Source organism: Fulmarus glacialis, unplaced genomic scaffold, assembly GCF_000690835.1.
Source record: "Fulmarus glacialis isolate BGI_N327 unplaced genomic scaffold, ASM69083v1 scaffold18318, whole genome shotgun sequence".
NCBI lineage: Eukaryota > Metazoa > Chordata > Aves > Procellariiformes > Procellariidae > Fulmarus > Fulmarus glacialis.
In genome coordinates, this window is record NW_009226519.1 from 11,731 (window position 1) to 34,146 (window position 22,416).

The 22,416-nt window shown below is 37.4% G+C and overlaps 1 protein-coding gene across 2 annotated transcripts in view; it reads left to right on the plus strand.

Moving 5' to 3' along the window:
• Positions 1-12,006, plus strand: part of EIF3E (eukaryotic translation initiation factor 3, subunit E) — a 22,161-nt gene extending 10,155 nt beyond the window's left edge. For both annotated transcript variants that reach the window (XM_009582841.1, XM_009582842.1), the window contains 7 exons: positions 985-1,109; positions 2,224-2,350; positions 3,314-3,415; positions 4,483-4,592; positions 10,189-10,291; positions 10,542-10,676; positions 11,829-12,006. In XM_009582841.1, coding sequence (XP_009581136.1) covers positions 985-1,109; positions 2,224-2,350; positions 3,314-3,415; positions 4,483-4,592; positions 10,189-10,291; positions 10,542-10,676; positions 11,829-11,867 — 741 coding nt within the window. In that variant the 3' untranslated portion in view covers positions 11,868-12,006. The remainder of the gene's footprint in view (positions 1-984; positions 1,110-2,223; positions 2,351-3,313; positions 3,416-4,482; positions 4,593-10,188; positions 10,292-10,541; positions 10,677-11,828) is intronic.
• Positions 12,007-22,416: the final 10,410 nt, after the last annotated feature.

Genomic DNA, 22,416 nt, shown 5'->3' on the forward strand with positions numbered 1-22,416 from the left:
CCTGCAGTACTAATTCAGAGCAACTGAAGTGATTAAGGACCTCTGTCTTACTCTCTGCTCATGGGGCTTCAATGGCCATATCTGAGAGTTTTATTGTTCTGAACCAGAATCTTGAAAAGGTGTTTGGTGTTTTGGTTGTTTTTGGTTTTGGTTTTTGTTTGTTTGGGTTTTTTCCCCCAAAATCATTCTTTATCTATGTGGCAGGTAACTAATGTTAACAAATTTTCATCTCTAATTTTCTCACCTTTATGAACCTATATGGTTATAATAGACTATTAAATTTGACTTACTCATTAGACTCCAAGATTTTTTAGGGTAGTTAGTTGTCACACTCTTTGGAGTGATTATTACTTGCTATGTTAGTTCATTCTCAACACATTGCTTTGCAGTCTGTTTGAAGTGCTGCTGAAATTTGGAGCTCATACAGATACTTTGAGCTGAATCCTTATCTGTGCCTTATCAGCTGGTTTAAATGAAGATAATTATATTCTTATTTCTTGGCTGAAAGTGATTATGGTGTTTCATCATTGTCTGAGCATGTATGGCAAAAAAGCTCTTGTGAGGCTTTAGAAAGGACGAAAAACTGAAAAGCTAGAGAAGCCAAGTCATTCCTCAGATCACATCTGAAGAGGGAATACAAGAAAGAAAATTCAGGATTAAAAGGGGAAGTAATAACTTATGTTAATATGATGGTCTTTGGAGAACTAAAACCTATGCTTTTGCCATAACAGAATACAAATTTTGGCAAACAATTTGGAATATAATATTGGAAAATTTATCTTGGTTATAACTTTCAGCAGATTCATTTTTAACAGATGACAGATTAAAAAGCTGGAGGTCAAACTCAACCTGATAGTGATAACAGCTAAAAGGAGCCAGTAGAAAATCACAAATTTTCTAACAATTACAGGTTTCCATGCATTAGTATTCGTGCAAACTTTCTATGTTTTATTTGACTTAAACCAATGTTATGTTTTCTTTTAGTCTGTCAGCTCTCCACTGCAATCTCTTCAGCAAAGAACATGGCTTATCCACTGGTCTTTGTTCGTGTTTTTTAATCATCCTAAAGGGAGAGACAATATCATTGACCTTTTTCTCTATCAACCACAGTAAGTTGTGTTGTGCTATGTTGGAGTCTTTAAATCAAAATGAAGGCAGATGATGAATATGCAAGCTTGTCGAACATTCTTCAGCCCAAAGCCTGAGGCTGTTTCAGAAGTTCTAATGATATTAACACTTTGAATATTTTTTTTCCCAAGCCTTTTTTTTGAATTTTTGTGTATAATCTGCTTTTCTTCATGGTTATACTTCCCCATAATTCCCCATAGGAGAAGGGGTGGTGAAGTAGGAAGAACTGGCTCTCTTTTCTGGTGCTTGGGGGGGATGGAATAGCTGGGTTTGCTAGATTACCAACTCCTTTTAGGGCTGTAGGGGAGGGTATTGTTCTATTTTGATTTTACAAAACCTATTTAAGAAGGGTTCTTGAGGAAAATCTGAGAATAAAAATGAAAATTGCAACACTGTAGCCATTTGTGAGAGGACTGACTTACATGTAGATCTAGGAGTCTAGAACAGCTTAACACTTAGAAATTAGTTGTAAGTTTTGCTCTCTTTCTGGTACCTGGTTGGAGGTAATGTATTATGATAGGAGAACAGTACTAAAGAAAAGCAGTTGAATGTTTTGCATGATGATCCCAGTAGACTGGTAATTTGTATGGGCTTTTTTGCTTCCTTTTTATTCCATAGTGTATGTGTTAGTTTGTTTTTTAATTTTAATTATACTTCTCACTTGTAAATATGGGGTAATTTATTGGACTGTTGAACAAGGAAGTTGCAGGCTCAGATGACAGTGTGAAAAAGGACTTCCTGTGGTTCTGTGTGCCTGTGCAAACCCCTCTTGTGAAATAAGTGTAGCTGACAGCTTAGGCCAGTGTTGACCTGAACTTTGCAGGAGAGCAGTCCATATGCTGTGCTAGCCACTTTTCTTCTCTCCCTAGTACACTGCTGCCTTCTCTTCCCCATGCTTCCCTCCCTCCTTCTCCTCTCGCAAAAAATATGATCACAAGGTTAACAAAAATAAATCATCCTTCTATATTTCAATAAATGGTCAGTCATAAGCCCTGGTGTTAATATTGCATAAAAGGTACATAAGCTATTTATCATTAATACTGTTTTGATGCAAAATTGCATCATCTGAGCTTTGTCTGTATTTTTTCTTTCCAGGTATCTCAATGCAATTCAGACAATGTGCCCACATATCCTCAGATATCTGACTACTGCAGTCATAACAAATAAGGATGTTCGAAAACGTAGACAAGTACTGAAAGATCTAGTCAAAGTTATTCAGCAGGTAACGACTGAAATACCTGATACTTTCCTTTTTTTACTGAGACTTCATAATAACTTCTAATAATATGCCTGGTTTAGGACTTCTACTTACATTTTGGTGCTCACTTTCCTTCATTGAATTTTTCACTGTAGGTTAGCAAGTACAATTTTGATGTTAAAAAAAAAAAGAACCACACCAAAAAAACCCTTTACCTATAAAACTGAATTTTAAACCTAAATGATGAGACTGTAAATACAGTTCTTTGGGGAAGGAAAAAAACTTTGATCCAGAAAAAAAAAATCTCTCTTAGTAATTCCCTTAATCTGCTGATCTTACTGTATGCTAGAGCAGATATTGACAGATATTGAGTTAGGCTGTCTTAAAATGCACATTAGAGGCGTATCAGAGGATGTTTAATTATGTCCTAATTTACACAGATGTATATAGACCTAGTGTTGTTCCTGTATTGTAGTTGAGAAAGTTGAGTAATTCCTGAGATGCCAAAATAAATTCAAGTGTTTTGTATGTAGAAAGTAGCATTATTTGTGTTAGCTATGTTGTCTGTGTAAATCAAATGATCATTCAATTTGAAGTATGAAGGATTTGGTGTTGGACTAGTCTTTGAAATCAGAATTTAGGAAGACTATTGGTTCTACCATATTTTAAGAAATTTGGATGTTTGATACAGAACCAGCTCTAGTCTCTGACGTTTTCCTAACCCAAAGATTGCAGCACTAAATACTGAAGGTGAAACTACATTTCTGGTTGTTTAACCAGATTATCGGGGGTTGGGGGGAGGGGGGGCAGGGAAAGTACATTTATGCAGCTTTTATAAGAGGAATTTGAAAGTTTAACTTAGTTTTTTTTTTTTAAGGTGATGTATGGACTTGTTTCTAGTATTAAATTTTGTTTGAAGAATGTAAGAAATACTCGAGTGACTTTGTGGCCTTGGTTTCTAATATTGTTCCTAATTCTTTTTGACAGGAGTCCTACACATACAGGGACCCTATCACAGAGTTTGTGGAATGCTTGTATGTTAATTTTGATTTCGATGGTGCACAGAAGAAGCTGAGAGAGTGTGAAACAGTAAGGTTTATAACAGAAGACTTTTCTTCCTCTAAGTGTAAAGATCTCTAAAATTCATAGTGGCCAACTAACTTGTTTGAAGTGGTGTTTGATTCCATTGCCAATGTTTTCTGATGAGCTTTTAATTCGCGGGTGTGTGGGGGGGTGGGTTTGTTGTGGTTGTTTGTTTTTTTTTTTTTTTTGACAACTCATTTTGTAACACGTAAACAAGACTACCAGTAAGGATATAGCTTTAAAATTACATTTAAGCAGTTCTAGAACAAGAAGTGAATAGGTAATCATGCATTTGGCTGAGCTTCAGCTTTTCCATTAGTGTTTGAGAAGTGCTTGAGGAAAAGCTTGGATTTGCCTTTTGTTTTGAAAGATACCGCATCCTGGAATTTTAGTGGTGAAAAGTAATGTGAAATAACATTAGGGTAGTTAAATACATATTCTTGGAAAATTCTTAGTTAATCTTAATACATATTCTTAAAAATCTTAGTTAATGAACAGTTGAAGATACCTAACACTTGAGTTGACTAATGTAAAAGTTAGTATTTGTAATAGCTGAACATCAGTACCAATTCTTACAACCTCTGGCTTGGCTTTTCTTTCATTAGTATTAGTTGCCTAATTGGGTAAATCAGAAGGCTTATAATTGCATTCACTGCATAGGGCTGGTGGTCCTATAATCTGAACTTTATAGGCACACTTGCACTACTAAGCAAGCTGGTTGGCAGGGTAAGGAGAATGCTGATCAGATTGCAGAGTGAGGGAAGAATCCTACAATATGAGGGGGGAGTTATATTTTATGTGTTGGAGGGATTGTCAGTAGAATTATGACAGCAGTGGACCCTGTTCTCTTACTGAGTCAGACATCAATGAACGTGTTAGCGTGCGGTTTTAATTTAGCAGACTGCAGAAAAATGAAAACTTCTGCTAAATCTGTAGGTTTTCTCCACATCTTGGAATATACCAAGAACTGTTTTAGATGAACTGTTCACTGATCTTACTTACTGATGGTGTCTGCCAGTAAATTACTACTTCCATGTTTATCCTCAGTGTTCCCTTTCTCCTTACACTTGCAGGTGCTTGTGAATGATTTCTTCTTAGTGGCCTGCCTGGAGGACTTCATTGAGAATGCCCGTCTCTTTATATTTGAGACTTTCTGTCGCATCCATCAATGTATCAGCATTGGGTAAGTTAACTTCTTAATACGGCAGTTCAGAAAAATCAGTCATGGATGACAGTTTGACAAACAGTGTAAACTTTAGTAGAAAAATACTCAGTCATCAGATAAAAATCACTAACTAAAATCTAATTGGATAGTTGTCTTTCTAGTTTTGTAGCTCTAATGTAATATACTTAAATTGCAACAATCATATTTTGAAGTTGAATTCTTGTGGTTAGCTTTAAAACAACGCCTCTCTACCACCCTCAGCCCCCTTAGACAGTGCTTTCAAGCTAAAACTTTCTCATGATGTCAAGTTAGATTTCTACTGGATTTAATGGGAACTTTCATACCCACTGCCACTGAAGTTCAGGTGTCTTAATTTGGAGTTCAACTCCACACATATTGATAGAGCGGTAATATTAAGTAAATACAAATTGCAAATACAGCAGTTGCTTAAATTTATTTATATTTTGTAGATACAGATACCAACGTCTGTTTTATAGGTGTGTTCTTTGAAAATTATTAAATTGTATTGTTGTTTTCATTAATTAAATAGAAAACAATAGATCTTACTCCCTGTGGCACTAAGTGAGTGATCTGGGTGTAAGAAAATGATGTTCTTATTAGTAAGGATGTCTGTCACTTACTCAATTTTGTAAAACAGACTTTTCAAATGGATCAGCTCTGATGCCTCTATTGTAAAAGCTAAGCAGGAAGATGTTGTTATGCATGCTTGAGATCCCTTTCCACTTGGCCTTTGCCCCTGTTCCCTGTATTTCCACATCCCTTAAATTAAAAAGGGAAAAAAGTGAAGTGAAAAACTCTGAATGCTATAAAAATTTCAATGGTAGAGAACAGCACAGAGATCCTTGAGACAGCAGAAACCAAGGCTGTTAAATCGATCAAGTTCGATGGAGTCTTGTTACCAGCTTGCATCCAGAGCAAATGTGTACATCTGGTCCTCTGAGGAAGCAATTTAACACTGCTTGATTTCTAAAGAAAAGAACTTGAGAGAAAATTGTCTTAGTTTTGCAAGCTTATTGAAAGGATTGCTTTTTTCCATGGATAGGTATAGTTGGAGAAAGGACAAAGATTCTTACTACTTTTAATCTCTGTTCACTGGGTAATACATTTGTCTTCAATGCATTTGGAATTTTTTTTTTATCCTATCAGCTTAAAATAGTCAATGACTTCAATGTAAAAGGCAAGCAGTGAATTTGAGCATTTTAATCAGCTGTGGTGTATTGTGTTTTAAGCATAGTCATAATAGTAAATGGAACTAGATGCTGTGAACAAAACTTTCCATATTTAGTGTTCACTTTCATAAGGGGGTTAATACTTTATCTAAAATCACTTTAAGCAGAGTACTGCGCACTTAGGGATAAAGGGGGTTTGAATAAGTATTTGGAAGAAAAAACGTAAATATAGTTCCCTTAGGGATGAGTTTCTGGGGAATATAAAAGTGTCTTGCTATTTCCTATAAACTTTTTTAGTACTGTGAATACTGCACATATTCAAGCACAAGTTTTCAATGAAACTAGATGTTTAAGCTTTTTTTAAACTAAAGACTAAATGTCTTTCTAAGAAGTCTGCTTCTCTGATCTGGCTCCAATCATGGAGCAAAGAGTCTGGAGGGTGTATCTTAAGTATGCTTCAAGTCTCTCTGTCAAAAGATACTGAGAAACTGTGGGTAACATATCAGTGATTCATTACAGCAAAAATAGCAAGCTCTATTTAACAAATCAAGGTTTATGGTAGGTGGTTGTCATTTATTTAATGCTTATTACTTATTTTACCGTTGTTTTTTTTTTGTGCCATATGTGGTATTTCAACTTCAGGTTTGATAGAAGATACTGTAGTTGGCTCTCTTTGTTATGTGCAAGTGATTCATAAATGTAGGTAGCAGTGTCTTTATTTTATAATGTTATAGTGTGTTCTGAGGCAAGAGTCAAGACGTATTTCAGATTGACATGGATATTCATACCATGTATCACTTCAGATAATTGCATGTGGAATCAATTGTCAGTTAAGAGATTCTTTTCAGTAGGTCATTGTGTTTTAAATGATGGACATAAGCCTTACATTTCTGTGCAAGCTGTAACAATCATTAGATTTGGGCTTATTAAGTGGGGTGTATAAGTATTTGTTAGTGCATTTCAGACTTGCTTTTGAAGAAATTAGCCAGTTGAAATGCTTTTAATTAAACATTTGACTGAGGCATAGTTCTTGCATTTCTTTGTCCACAAGTGACTTCCACTGCTATTCCTGGAGTTGAAAACTAGTTGGTTGTACCACAGTGCTTGATAAGTACTGTTTAACTATTCAGAACAAATTTGAAAACAATTAGTGGGAAATCTGCTATTCCTGATGTTAAATGGAAAATAGATGGCTCATTTCAATTTTTTTAACTACTTACATCTGTTAGGCAGCTGACATTTTTCCAAAGGACGTAGTTGCTTTATCAGTTGTAACTTAAAATCATCCTGCAATTAGTTTACTGTTTGAAATACCATGTTAATAGGGAGTAATAGATGAAATAAATTCAGAATGTGTTTCGGTTAGTTTGATATGCCTGTATTTAATTGAAGAGCTGAATATGCTTCATTCTTTTCTATATATTTTTCTTCTGTGTGCAGTACAAGATAGGCTTGTTTATATATGAAGATGTGTGGAATTCGATAAACTTGCCTTTTAAGCAAAGGAGAGCTTAAATAACACTTGCCGTAGCATGACCCAAATAAGTGAATCTCCTTATTAAACAGAGGGACAGAAATAATCTAAAGAACTGTTCTTGAAACTACTGTTGGGTAACTACCCTTTGAAATCACCTGTAACTTGAAATGGTAGACAGTATTCTTTAAATATTAATAAAATTATTTCATTATAATTCACTAATTTTTACTGGATTATAGTGGGGATCTTTATAAACAATGGTAATCTAGAATACAATTTTTCTTGCTTCCATCCCTTAGTATTAATGTGTTTAATATGCATTTGTAAATCTGAATGTATTACTGTTACTTGAACTGGTAAACATGTAAGGGGCTAAGCTGTAGTTTGTATTTCTTCAGGGTATTAGATATCTATTTTAACAGTGCAATAGGAGAATAGTATTTTTGTTACATAATTGTAATCAGGATAGATCTTCAGTGCATTTGCTCTGGAAGGATGGAGAAGGGTTTTTTGGCCATGTGTGTTGCTTTACCAGGCAAGTACCTCCTCCATGTTACACATTCAGGCACTTTGGGTAGTGCTGGCTGCTTCAGTGTAGCTTGCAAGGAGACCCTAAAATGGAATCCAGTTGCCACAAGTGCTGGAATAAGGTCATCTTTTGCATCAAAGGTGTGATAAGGTTTTCGTTTTTTTAATACAGATATCTTTATTTCACTAAAAGATAGTTGTTGCTTGATAACTTTGGTTATTTTATATTAAAATTTTTAATCCATGTAAATCTCAGAGCTGGAAGTTGAGATAAGATAGGTTTTTAGATCTTTTTACCCTGTTGTTTTCATTCTATGATTTGTAAGTTTTCCAAATGCATGTGCAGGAAAAAATGCCTGTATAGAGGTGTGTTATTTCTGTCATGTAGCTGCATATATGCTATATATTTGTTCATATAAAATTTTTTTAATTTAAAAAAGGCCACCTCTGAAGAAGATGAGCTAGTAAAATTTAGACATAATAGGAAAAGGTAGAATTATCTGCTAGGTGATATAAAGCGCTTCACAGTTTCTAGCTTGGAATGATGACTCTAGAAGTCTGTGCCCTCTTCCCCTCCAAGTATACAGGGACTTCAGGTTAAGGAAAAAGCAAAATATAGGTGCTGTAGGTTGGAAGGGACCTCTGGAAGTCATCTGGTTTAATCCTGTGCACCCAATTACAACTCTGAGCAGGACCCACTGCAGTGTTCCATTATGCTACTTAAGGCCTTGACTAGTTGATTCTTGACTATCTCAAAGGATGGAGATTCCACACTTTAATCCCAAAGGTAGGTTGCTTAATCCCCAGTATAGGGGCAGTAGCCATTCTTGTGGTCATCTGTAGGAGGAGTTATTTTATCTGAATCCTATTGATGCTTCTAAAAGAGAAATATGAGAATTCCCCTAACACACCCCCACCCTCACCCCATGTTCTTTCAGTTTGAAATTTCTTTAGTTTCAAGTCAGGTGCTTAACATCACTGATTCAGAGGTAGTAAAGCAATTTGTAGCTTCCTCCTATTAAAATATCTGTCTTATTCTGCCTAGATGACTGAAAATTCCACGAAAATTTACATCCTTATACCTTCTCTTCTCTTCTCTGCCTTAACTCTCTACAGTTGCTAATTTAAGCACAGATTAACAGTTCTAGTGGAACAGTAGCAACTGCAGTTGGATTTTACTTCCCCTTGCTTTGCCAAACTCCAGATACTTTGTTACTGATCTGTTGTGTCATTCCCCTGAAGTGAGTTCAGTGTAAGTCCAGTATTTTAAGTTACTTTGTGGGTTTTTTTTCTATTCACCTCACTTCATGTTCATCTGTGACAAAAAATGGAATTTACTTTTATAGTGGGGAGAAGAGTGAGAGATCGAGAACATATAGAAGGGAAGACTGTATAAAGAAGAGTATATAGATAGTCTAGCCAGGTAGATGAGCTAATAATTGATAAGTTATGAAGTATTTGCTTGATGCTAATAATCATCAAGAAGAAAATCACTTTTTCAGGTGGAGAAAAATATGTTTAAGCAAGATCCTGTAAAATGCTGAGAAATTGACCTCTTGTGCAACTCAGCGTAGCCAGCTGGCTTTTTGGTCATGTCTGTAGCCCTTACCTCATGTTTGTTACCTTAGTCTGAAAGCTGATGGAAGAACGAGCATTACAAATGTCCTGTGTGAGCCAACTGCCAGCAGGAAGCTAAAGGAGTTGGCTGGAAAGCCACAGGAAATGTCATCAGAAGGAATTATTCCTGGACAAGAGTGCTTGTTTCATTAAGAATTTTCCTTTCTCTGTCCTCCCCCACCATCCCTCCTTGAAATTGCAAGAAGTTTGAGCATAGTGTCTCTGTCACATCTTCTATACCAAAATCTGTCTCATGGCTCTTGTTCCTGAAACCTTAGAGTGAAGTTTATTGCTGAACACATTCCTGGACTAATTAGTCTAAACATTCTTGACTGCTGGCTGGATTTAAATAAGAATAAAAGCAATTCAATTGTTCTCTTTATAAAGATGGTTGCTGTTTTGTGTTGGTGAGATTACTTAATTGACAATTACTACAATTGACATGAACAAAGGTTCATGTAGGCAACGTTTAATAGGAAAATGTAAAAATTGTGCAGGTCCAGATTTAAGTGCAAGATGATGTAATTCAGAACAAGGAAGTATATACTTCAGGATGTGAATTCCTTATTCACAATGTCCCAGTGTAAAGCAGTGGGGATGGGAGATGTGCAGGAGTGCACGTATATAAGCTTTAAAGTCATTTCAGTCAAATGGAAGTATGCTTCCCAGATATGTGGTATTTATTGAATACAAGTCTTGGGCTGTGCCAAATTTTGTGTTGGTTTAACTCGTATTCCCTAGTTGTGTTTACCAACATCAGAGGGTTTCTGTTTCACCTTTTGATAAGTCTGTTATCTTTTAGTATGTTGGCAGATAAACTAAATATGACTCCTGAAGAAGCGGAAAGATGGATTGTCAATCTAATTCGAAATGCACGATTAGATGCCAAATTGGATTCAAAGCTGGTAAGACTGTACAAACAGATCCAAGTGAATTTGAATTTTTCATTAAACTTCTTTTACTTTATTCAGGAACAGTGAGTTCTAATTTCTGCTGTTTGTTTTTCTTTGCCCATAAAGTGTAGTGGACTTCATTTATTCTGTTTTGATCCTGTGTGTAAGATGATCTGTGAAAGCTCTGAAAGCAGAGCATTAAATTAAAGACTTATGCATTCTGAGTGATTGTTAAATTTGCTGTATCTTTTCCGTGTTTTAGGGCCATGTAGTCATGGGCAACAATGCAGTCTCACCTTATCAACAAGTGATTGAAAAGACCAAAAGCCTGTCTTTTCGTAGTCAAATGTTGGCTATGAATATTGAGAAGAAATTGAATCAGAGTGGTAGATCTGAGGTTGGTATAAGTTACATTTTTCTGAATTCCTACTATCCTTTTTTGTGACATAATAAGTATAATTCTTAACCTGTTCCTTAATTCATCAGATGTACCTACTTCTAGTTCTGACACTAGGAATTAAATTGGAAAAGGTCTATTTTCTTATGGTGAGCATTAGACAGTGATTCTTGATTTCTTCTCACCTCTCTCCTCATCACTAGGTTTTTTTTTTTGTTGCGTAACTAAGTGTGTTTCTGTCATCATTTGATTCTCTACTTCCTTTAAAGGGTCTCCTTCACCACCTGAAAAGGGTGAACATTTATGAAAGTAGTTATATTACTTTTTTCAAGTGGGTTGTACTTAAAGTATCTGTAGGGGTGTGTGGGGGTGTGTGTGTGTGTGTGTGTATATATATATATATATATATATGTGTGTTCTCTTGAGAGAAGAATGAATGATGCTTAAGACTGGAACATGAAGGAGGAGTTGTGCAAAACCCTAACTGTTAAAGCCATTTCATGAAATAGTAGAGAATATAATTAGGTCAGCCGGAGGTTTAAGTAGAACCAGTGAAAATAAGAAAGTTGGCAAGATCATCTGGTTTTGCCTCTGTCTACCTTACAATACGGGAAGCTTTTTGAGGGAGAAGAACATTGTAAGGTGGATGACTCTGAGGTCCACTAAGGACCCAGCCATATGTACTTAAAACAAAAAAAAACCAAACAAACCACACATTGAAAGAACTTAGAAAATATTAAAAGTTTTGTTGGGTTTCCTCACTGCTTGGCTGAAATATTGATGGAAGTTGGACAAGCAGTGGAGTATTAGTTTATTAAAGGGAAGTCACGTGAAATTTACGTGATATTATTTTCTTTAAAAAAATATAGCTGCCAAATTATTTTTGTATTTATTTTGGAATCTTCTAGAACTTTTCCTTTTTGAAACTACTAGCTTGGAGGGCTCAGGCTGTACAACTTAATTACAGCATGTATTTCTGCTATATCACACTTGCTTTAAACTATAGGGTATCCTTCACTAATTAACAATACTTCCACTTCATAGACATATATCAGTATTATAAATTTTTTTAATCATTTCTCATAAATTTCAGTAACCAACAGATAATACAGTAATTTCTTTTCTACTAATCCTTATTTATTTATTTTTTAGGCACCTAACTGGGCTACTCAAGACTCTGGCTTCTATTGAGATACTTCTGCAGAGGGGGGGGAAGAAAAAAATCAGTTTTCACTTGACTAAAAAGCATAAATATGTAACCTTTTTGAGAAAAGGTAATTGTGTGTTCCTTCTAACATTATTTGAATAAAATTGGCTAATTTTAACAGTCTGTGACTCTCTCTAACTTAAATAGTTAGATACTTAATTATGTTGTATAGGGGCTTTATAGCATAATGATGTTCTGAAGCATTTTGGATCACAGTTTGCAAAACATAAAATGTCAATTCTGTTAGATTTCTTTGTACTGAAGGATGCTATTGCTCTTAGAGCTGCCTGAGTTTGGAAGCAGGGAATTATAGTTATTTATTATCTATTACAAATGTCACATTTAAAAAAAATAAAAAGCGGATGGTATAAACAAATGGATCCCCACTGAACGTTTGGCCAAACCAAAATCTTTTTCTGCACTTCCATGTTTTTGTTTGTTTGTCACAGAAGAAGTTTGGTAGAGTGAAGGCATGTGTAGCCTACACCTTTTATGAAACCTAACATAATCTACATGCAGAATAATTTGCGTAGACCTGTGTGTTCATGCTGCAGAATTTTTCCTGTTCTAAATCTCACTTTTAATCTTGCCCAGAGTTGGAAACTTTCTGAAGTAGAGCTTTTTGTTTTGGGGGGCAGAAAGGTCTTTCAAAAGGTCTGACTAATGAGCTATGTATGGTTTAAAGCTTTTATTTTGAAATCTGAAGTTCTTAAGGTTCACAATGCAAACATGAAGCAACAAAACCCTGTATTGTTCAAGTATTGTAATGTAAAGGGTTTTTTTTTTTAAGTTTCTGGATTTTTCAGCTAGTGTTTCACACTTCCCTGGGTTTCCTTAGCACTGTTGCACTGCAGAATATATCATAGCACCTCTAAGCCAGAAAATCAAAGATCCTTTTTAGGGTTCTGTGAAGTATAGTGACTGATCAGTGAGGTGAATGTGCATATTGGAAAGGAAGAGACACTATCTCTGCATACAGTTTTGCATTTAAGGTCAAGGGGAAAATTTAATGACTCGCCTTCACCTTATTCCGACCGTGTGCCTTTTTCCCTCCTTGCTCCTGAAGTGTTGGAATTCATCTACATGTGGAAGGTTGTTTTAACTCACCAGCCCTCCTGCTTATTGTCTGCAATTACATGTTGTGTGGGAAGCAGTCACAGGAACTGATTTGTGCATGAAGATGGCAAGTATCTTTCTGTAGAAGTGATTTTCAAGGCAGGCTTTTATCTTTACTCTCCCGTGTCTAATCCCATACTATGTACTATACCAGATTAGGGGGGGAGCAGTCCATGTGCTGGAGGGCAGGGTTGCAATTCAGGGGAACTGCAGCAAGCTGGAGGAACTGGCTCAAGGGAATGTCTTGAAGTTCAGCAAAGCCAAGTGTCAAGTCCTGCATCTGGGATGGAATAACCTCATGTAGCAGTGCAAGCAGAGGTCATGAAATAAAAGGAAAGCAGCTTTCCAGCAAAAGGACTTGGGGATATGGTGGACAGTAAGCTGAACACAAATCAGCAGGTGCCCTTGTGGAAAGAGGCGTGCCCATAGCAGAACCATAGTGTCTTGTCTGGGCTTTATTAGCAACAAGTGGAACCAGCAGGCTTATGGAAACAATTATTCCCCTTGTGAGAGCACTGCTGGAGTACTGTGACCAACTTTGAGCTTCCTAATAGAAGGCAGATACTGATCCTCTGGTGCAAGTCCAGTGGAGGGGTACCAAAATGGTGAGGAGGCAAGAGCATGTGACATAAAAGGAGAAACTGAGAGTGCTGAGTAATGTTCAGCCTTAAGAAGGCTAAGACCAGATTTTATTGCTGTCTTCAGTCCCTTCAATGGGAGGATTCACAGCAGGGCTAGCCTTGAAGGTGCATGTGGACAGGATGAGTGGCAATGGACACAAATTGGAACAGGGGGAAATTCCAATTAGATTTAAGGGGGAGTAAAAAAGATCTTTTTTTTTTTTTGCTGTGAAGATGATCAAACACTGGAACCAGTCATCCAGAGAGATTATGGAATCTCCACCCTTAGAGATGCTCAACTTAAGTACCTGACTATCCTGATAGACTTAGACCTGCTTTGAGCAGGGAGCTGGACTCAATGACTTCCAGAGGTCCTTTCCAGTCTAAATTATTATTTAATGTGTTATATTTATTAATATGCATATTAATAACTTATTTTAAAACATACTTTAATACAGCAGAGTAATGCAAGTGGTTTCCAGCAGATGATTTAATCTAACTTCTCATTGTGCTACGGTCTAATCCTGTAATGCTCATAATTGTAAAAACAGAGGGGGGGAAAAAATCATACCTTCATAACTTAGGAAGTAGAAGGTGTACAGGGCATTTACGAGGAGAAGCATTCTACCATTGCATAAAGGACTGTTGAAGCATTAGTTTTTGGTTACTGGCACATTCAGTAGGCACTCTGATTCTGCAAGCAGCTTCTTTCACACTTTCTCCTGTGTATGCTCCTTGGCCACTTGTTCTTGCAGTTATGCAACACTCCTTTTGTCCAGACCTGTTGTGCTGCACAATTGTTTGTGCCTTCAAATAATGATCTAGATATAATAAACACTGTTTATTGTGCTTAATTTTATGTCTTTCGTCTTACGACAGTCAAAACTCTGCTGGCCTAGCAGATGGAATCTAAGAAGAGGTGGAAATAAGCAGTTAAAGGTAGACTGTTGCTTGCCTATATACACCAATGCATAAAGCTGGTCTACAGCCCAAGGATTCACTTTATGTGTAGGATTGGTTCCTATGATGAGGATGAAGAGTCTGAATCAGAGCTGAGGTTAGCAAGCTGCCTTTGGAGAGCAGAGTATCCTGAGGCTGAGCATGCTCTTTATGCCAAGTTTCTTATTGTTCCTCAAGTTTTCTTTCAAGAGATTGACTAAATTGCAAACTGTAGATTCATTCTATATCATTACAGCTCTGAAACACTCACCTTAGAAAAATCCAGAGTGTGTAATAGCTATGTTCCCTGTTTGATAACACAATCACAAAAGTCCTGTTGTGTAATAATTAAAGAATTTTAAAATGAGATTAAAGAATTTTTAAATGAGATAAAATTGGAATGTTTTTTGTAAACAGCAGGGAAATGGCCCACATGCAGCTTTCCTTTTGACAGGAAGAATTTACTTAAATAGAGTTCTAAAATCATCTCATCTCAGGAGCACAATACTGTGTTATCATAGCTTTCCATTCTGTTTTTTCTGACCTTTCATCTGTCAGGTGTGCATGCATAGAAAATGTGCATGCAGATAGTAGCACTACTTAAATTGTTGGTAGTTTCCCTCAGATACTGAGTAAAACATCAGTTACATGAACAGTTTTGAGGCTTGAGAATTTTTTCCATGTGTAAACCTTAAAGGAAAACTTCAGTTCAAAATGATTACAGTACCTTCTGTATGTATTGTGTGTCAAAATATTTTTGTCATCCCCACACTTGAATTCCTGCACCAACAAGCTACTGTACATCTCAAAGGGTCCCCCATTAAAGGGTTCAGTCCAGCTCACAAAAAACCGACACTTCACATTCACATGCAGTAAATGATTGACTTTTTTTTTGGTCCTTTTTAGGAAGCTCAAAGGGTGAAGTTTATTCAGCTTGCTGTAGATGTAAAACTAATGCTTTTGGGGGTTGATTTTTATTTTTTGGAGGGGGGTCATGGGTGAGGAACATCTTGGTTTTGCACTAGCATTTAAATCCCGGTGCAGTGGTCACTGAAACCACTGATTTAAGTATACAGTCAAGTGGATTTCAGAACAGGAGTTCAAAATGAGGATTCATATCACTTTCAGGAAGAAATGTTTGCTAGTCAGTTTACTAAAATAGAAATCATAAAAATGATGTAAAATTCAGAGCAAACTGTTCTCTAGATATCTGAGGTACCTGCAAGTGTGTTTTAAGTAATGTTTCTGAAATTCTGATTTCAGATTAAAGGGTTTTTTAAACAAATTATTTATTTGTATTACTTCTGTCAGTATTGTATTACTTCTTGTCAGTCATCTGATATTGTCTCTGCCTAGGAGAAGTTGTGAAAAAGTTCATGTCATTCTTTAAAAACACAAAATGTGAAGATGGTTATACGGTTGGAGAGGAATGCATGTGTTTTGAAGCTCATCCGCTATTACAGAGTTAGGGTAATGTTGCTAATATCATTCTCTTAAATTGCATAGATCTCACCTGGTTTTGATGGGTGAAAGGGGAAGGCCTCATTAAAAATGTAGGCATTCTGTAGGCTACGAAGCGCTTTAGTTCCAGGTGACTCTTGATGAAGTAAATCTGCTCAGTGCTTTCAGTGGCCCAGTAAGAATTTAGTCCCCTAATTTTTTTCTATATGTGTGTTGTGGTTTAACCCCAGCCAGCAAATAAACCCCACGCAGCCGCTCGCTCACCTCCCCCCCCACCCCTCTGGTGGGATGGGGGAGAGAATCAGGAGGGCATAAGTAGTAAAACCCCCGGGTTGAGATAAAACAGTTTAATAATTGAAATAAAACAAAATAGAACAGTAATAGCAACAGTGAGGACAACAACGACAGAATATACAAAGCAGGTGACGCACAATGCAACTGCTCACCGACCACCGACCGCATGTCACGAATGGGGGGAGGGGGTGAGCCCCCCCACACCTGGTTTTTATACTGAGCATGATGTCACATGGTATAGAATACCCCATTGGCCAGCTGGGTCCACCACCCCGGCTGTGCTTCCCCCTTCCCGCCCCCGGTGCAAGCACCACCCAGCAACAACCAAAGCATCAACGGGCCATCAACGCTGCTTTCATACCAAACCCAAAACACAGCACACCCCCCAAGCTGCTGGGAAGAAAGTTAACTCTGTCCCAGCCGGACCCAGGACAATGTGCCAGCACTGCTGTTCGGAGAGGCAAGCTTTGTTGAACCTAAGTATCAAAGTGTGAGCCCTCTCACGGGATGCACGTGGCGGTGCTGTAACAGTGCTCCGCCCTGCCCCTGTCGATGCTCGCCGAACAGCTTTTCTGTATGGCTGAATATGTGCTCAGCAGAGCTTGTCGCCATAGGTATTGATAACACACTGTCTTCCTCGCATGGTGAATCTAGGAGGTCTTCACAAAATGGCCGAGTTATGATTGAATTACACAGGGAGGAAAGAGCAAAAGAGGGAAGGCAAAACATCATCTCAGCCAAAGAATGAAGCTGGCCAGAGCATGAGTTTGCAATAGGTTGGCAGTAGATGAAACTTACTTCAAGCACAATTGCAAATTCCATTGTAACTTTCCATTGACTAAGGTTTAGCAGTCTCATTAGTAGCAATATTTTATAAACATCCAAGAATAGTTGTTCTCCTCTTTTAATTACATGAAGATAAGATCTACTTTGTGCCTCTTGTTTTGCCTTTGCTTTTACAAAAATATTTGCAGTAACTGCTAAAAGAAGCCCTTGGAAAGGGGAGAGGAAGACGGTTTTAAGACTTCCCTCTCTTTCCTTTTTTTTGGAAGGGAAGAAAGGTGGAAGATGGGGAAATCTTGTACTTCCCCTGCTGCAAGGACTTTTTCTGAACGAAGTTGGTTTGTTTTTTCAGTAAATTTGTTGAGCAGTTACAGTGTTATATTGTCAAGTTTTCCTTCTTTTGTAGAAAACAGAGATTGTTTTTTCTTTAAACAAAGTGTAACATGTAAAACTATAATTCTCTGCGGGTTAAAATGTTTCATTTCTAATCTTATTTAGAGAAGATGTGTTGTCATGTTTGTCTTTTTTTAAATAAAATTTTTAATAGGTTCAATAAATGTCTTCTCAATTCCTATTGTAGAAATGCTATCAGAAATTAAGCCTTCAAAAGCCATTCAAGGATTTTTAATTAAAAGAGGAGGGAAGTGGTAAGGGGAACAGTGCTGCTTCTGGTAATGGGCTCCTTTTATAGCATGTACAAGTGGAAGAATGGTGTGAGGAACTCCTAATCTTCTCTGCAATTAGCTGATAATTAATTAGTAACCTTTAATATCCAAGAGGAAAGCAAAATCAGATGCCTGTGAACTCTACATTAAAATAAAGGTTTAAACAAAATCCCACCAGCAGCTTGGAAAGGCGGACATATTACTCTCTACTCCAAGTTTTCACTGGGTTTTATGGCCTGAGACTGTGCGGTGCCCACAAAAAGCACTTGACTGCTGTAATTGTTGTGGGTCAGAACCAGGAATAAGCGAATGGAGGAAGTCAGTGGAAAGCACTGAGAGCAGAGCGTTGCTGAAAAGTGGACTTGGCTTTCCTTGATCCTTTTGTAGCTGTCACAGACATCTGGTGTATGTACTATCTTTGTTAAATAAACAAGATGGCAACAAATAGGTACCTACCTCCTTATAGCAAAATAATGCATCAAAGACTTCTGAGGCCAGTGGGTAACAGCACGGTATGGTAGTTAGTACTGAGAAGAGACTTCCAATAAACTGTACAGGAGATGCATGTGAGCTCCCTGCAGCTGGATTCATTAATTCAGTATCCTTAGAAAGGATGACAACTGGCAACAGGAGCAGAGTTGTGAAACTAATTCATTACCATGACTGAGCAGCCAGTTGACAGGCTGTAAAATAACTTCCTTCTTTACTTGTATAATGCAGTCCTGATTAAATAAACTATAATTTGAAGACATGAAAATGCAAAACTGCAAGCTTCCTAATGAATATTTTTATTTTGTGTGAGGATGAGCAATGCTAAGCAAAGAGCAAAACCATCATTGATTTATAGCTATCCAAAGATACTCATGTTAAGTTGTTCAAGTAGAGGATGGCTGTGGTTTCTTAGCAGCCTAGGCTAGGGAGTAAGCTACATCTCAGCATCTTCTTTGACTGCACTCCACACACATCTTCATAAGTACTATATTTGTTTCTTGCTCAGTGCATCCTCAGTAATAGGAGGGCATTTTGAATTCAGGCTGTGTACAATCCCCTTTTGAAAGAGTAGGCTACATGGTAGCAGACTAGACCAGGCACAGCACGTCACCTGCACTGCACTTATGGTATGGACTACACTCCATCCACTGTGTCCCAAAGTATCTTCTATGTGAGGGTTTGCATTCGTACATGCATTATGACCACTGGACAAATTTAAACTTTAGTATCAGGTAAAATCATAATGCAATATAAACATATTCCGCAGCTTAAGGAGTTTGAAAACGTGTATGAATTAGATGAGTGTGATATTGGAGCTTGTCTTCCTGGAGCTGACAGACCCTGAATATACTAAGTTGGTCATGAAGAGAAATTTTGATGGAAACAACATAAAAGTTTAAGCTTATTTCAGTAGGTTGAGCTTCTTGTTGCAGTGAACATCCAATGTACATGGAAGAATTTGTCATAAAAAAAAACCTGGATGCTTGTGAGAGCTTGCATGTGCTGCAATATTGATGTAGAAAGGTGCTGGCTGTGCTGCTCAGCTATGGCTGGCTTGGCTGAAACGGCCACGGGCTGGAACCTGCACTACATGAGTTTTTAGGAGGTGGGAACATGCAGATTATGTTCCTCTAATAGTGACCCTGGGCAGGGTATGTGGAAGCGACTGTTTAGGACAACTATCTTTTTATACCCATGTTGGGAACACTTAATCGTTGTCCCTCAGTGATCAGAGGTTATGGTATTTAGAGAAAAATTGTGCCATGCTGAAGAGCCATTTATTGAATGTGTAGAGTTATCGACCTTGTGATTGAATGATGAGGCTGGTTGTGGAAGGGTTAAGATTCTACACATGGCTTGGACACAGATTTCTTGTTCCATCTCACAAAAAAGAAACATGCAATTTTTGTGTCTGCACTTAGGAATTAGAAGTTAAAGTACCTTTTTGGAGTATTGGGATGTTAATTAATTATTTCAGATCCTTGTACAGTAGGGGCCACAGAAGTGCAATGTGTTATTTGATAATTGTTCAGATGATACTTAATTTGGTTTTTTTCCCCCTATTTCTACTGCTTTAAGGAGCAATTTTTCCTCCCATGATGCCAAATTGATGTATTTTTGAAGAGGCAAAAAGGTGATGACCTTTAGACAGTAAGAGTTTATCCTACATAAAACTGCAGTTCATCCTTCTCACTTACATGAACCTTGTGTTGTATGATTTCCTTGATGCAAAAACCTTTTTCCTAATTACTTTTGGAAAAGAACAAAGAATTTTTGTTTGTAATACAGGAAATTTTGAGGTTTGAGCAGTATATAGAATAGAGAGAAACCTGTATTTCTTTTCTGCAGGTTTATTTTTGACCTAACTAAGACTATTTGTTTAGTGCCATGCCTTTCTTACTGTGTATGTAGGAAAAGGCTTATTTCAACTTCTTTTTCTCTCCATTCCTCACTTCATACCGCCTTCTAAATCTTCCCGAAGGATCTGAAACTCACTCAGGGCAGACAACTTCCAAAGCTTTGAAAGCATGTATTAAAAATCATTATTATGAAAAATATAGTCCAATATGTTGTATGATTTGAATATAAAGCAAGTGTTACCAAGAGTGGGAAATGTCAGAGAATTTTTGTGGGGCTCCAGGAGGTTCAAGTTAAGTTAGAAGAAACAAGGACACTCATCTATTTTGGCTTTCAACATGGTGAGATATTAGTTTCTTGTACAAATTCAGTCAGTGTTTTCAAAGAATATACAGTTTCAGCTGAAATAACTTGCACAGCTTAAAGGTACTAATAATTTGCAGTGTCCCTGCCCTGCCAAGTAAACAGAATTTCTGAGAGGTCAAACACTTGTGATTATCAAGTTGTTACTGGGATGTCCAACTATAGATTGAGGAACCTAATTTAGACAGCCACGTCGTTTCAAATCTTGGCTACATATTGTGAAGTGCCACAGGAGCCTTTTGGATCAAAGGTGCTTTATTTTAATAGCACAGTGAAGGAATACCCCTGATGTGAAATGAGCTTTCCATTTTGACTGCACTCAGCCCTCATCCCCCAAAAAAACTATCCGACTGCATCTTGTTATATAATTTATCTGTCAATTCTGTCAAAAAGGAGAGCTTGTGTTACTTGGAGGGCCTTCATGCCAATTGCAAAATGAAAAGCAATGCACACTGCCAGTACAGCAATTGCCTGCAGGCTTATTGAATTTCTTTCTTCACTCCTACTCACCACCAAAACCAGCTCAGAAGAAAAAAATTCCCAAAAAGGCTTGTTAGAAATCAGCAGAACTGAAAGCTGATAAAATACTACAATTTTTTTCCTGGGTAAAAAAAAGCAAAATTATATATTAGACATTATTAATGGGCTATCATATATATGCTTTACTCATGTATAGAGCCAGACTCAGTGGGACTGTTGAACACGTAGGCAGAGGGAGCCACAAAGAGGTATACGTTGTGTTAGTTTAAGCCCACATATTCCAGTACCTCACCACGTTCTCTATCTTCACTTGCTCTACAGGTTCTGAGTTGATCCCGTGGAGAAAGCCAACACAGCCCTCCTCTCTTTCACCCCCTCCATGTGTTAACTCTACACCTGTGAGAAAAGTAAATAGGATATAAAAGGATTCTATCAGCTGGCAGGATCCATCTATTTAACTAACAGTATCCATCCATTTGTGCAGGATGCATCAACTCAAAATCGCCGGTTCCAGAGCAGCGGGGAATCTGAGATGCGATATTTGCAGTGGGTTTTTCCAGCTGTATCATTCTCGAACTGAGGAATTATTATGGACTCGTATGAGGGAGTAAAGATAAAGGATGTGAGGGGAAGGCGTGGGGAAAGCCTCCACTCCAAAAAAGTGTTTGAAAGAAACAGGACGTAGCAAGTGGAAGAGAAGCCTGGGGAAAGTGCAAAGACAGTGTGAAGCGACAGGAAGCATGTTATGGAAAAGAGGGAGAAAAGAAGCTGTCAGATAAGAAGAATCAAGAAGTACTAGGCAAAGTTAGGAGGAAATTAGAGCAGAGATACGGACAAAATAAAAATTCTTGATAGCCATGAATATGGGGGAGAAGTGTTAAATTTGCATCAATGTACGGGGCTCATCAGCCAATGACGTTGGTCGAAATGTAATTTCTAAATATCTGTTGGCTGTAGTTAGTGGTAATAATGGGGATGTAAGAGCTGGACAAAACATGATGGGAAAAGAAAGAGAATAAAATAGGCTCTTGGTGTTTGTCTCTTAATTTTGTCTGTTTTCTGTGTGTTGGCTCATTAGGAATCCTGCCTGCCTGCCAAAAGAAAAACCATTTTGGTTTTGCATAGTTTCAGCCATATGGGGGAAAAGAGATGCAGCGTCCTCCCCGAAAAGTTTTGTTTTCTCTCTAATGTAAGATAAGATATTTTGGGCACACCGTGCTGTTTGCATGGAAATATTACAGTTGAGGAGTTAAATGGCAGAAACAGAAATGGAATAATAAGCTTGAGGAAAGTAGTCTGGTTGGCAGCTTATTGCAGGTTTTGGTTAGTAGTTATAACAGTCCAAAAGCTTCTAGTACCACAAGCGTCTTTCTTTTCTTTTGGTTTATTTGTGATGAGAGAAGAATGACAGAAAAGATCCAATTTTAAATTTCCAACATACTTATATTTTTTCTCTTGTGTTT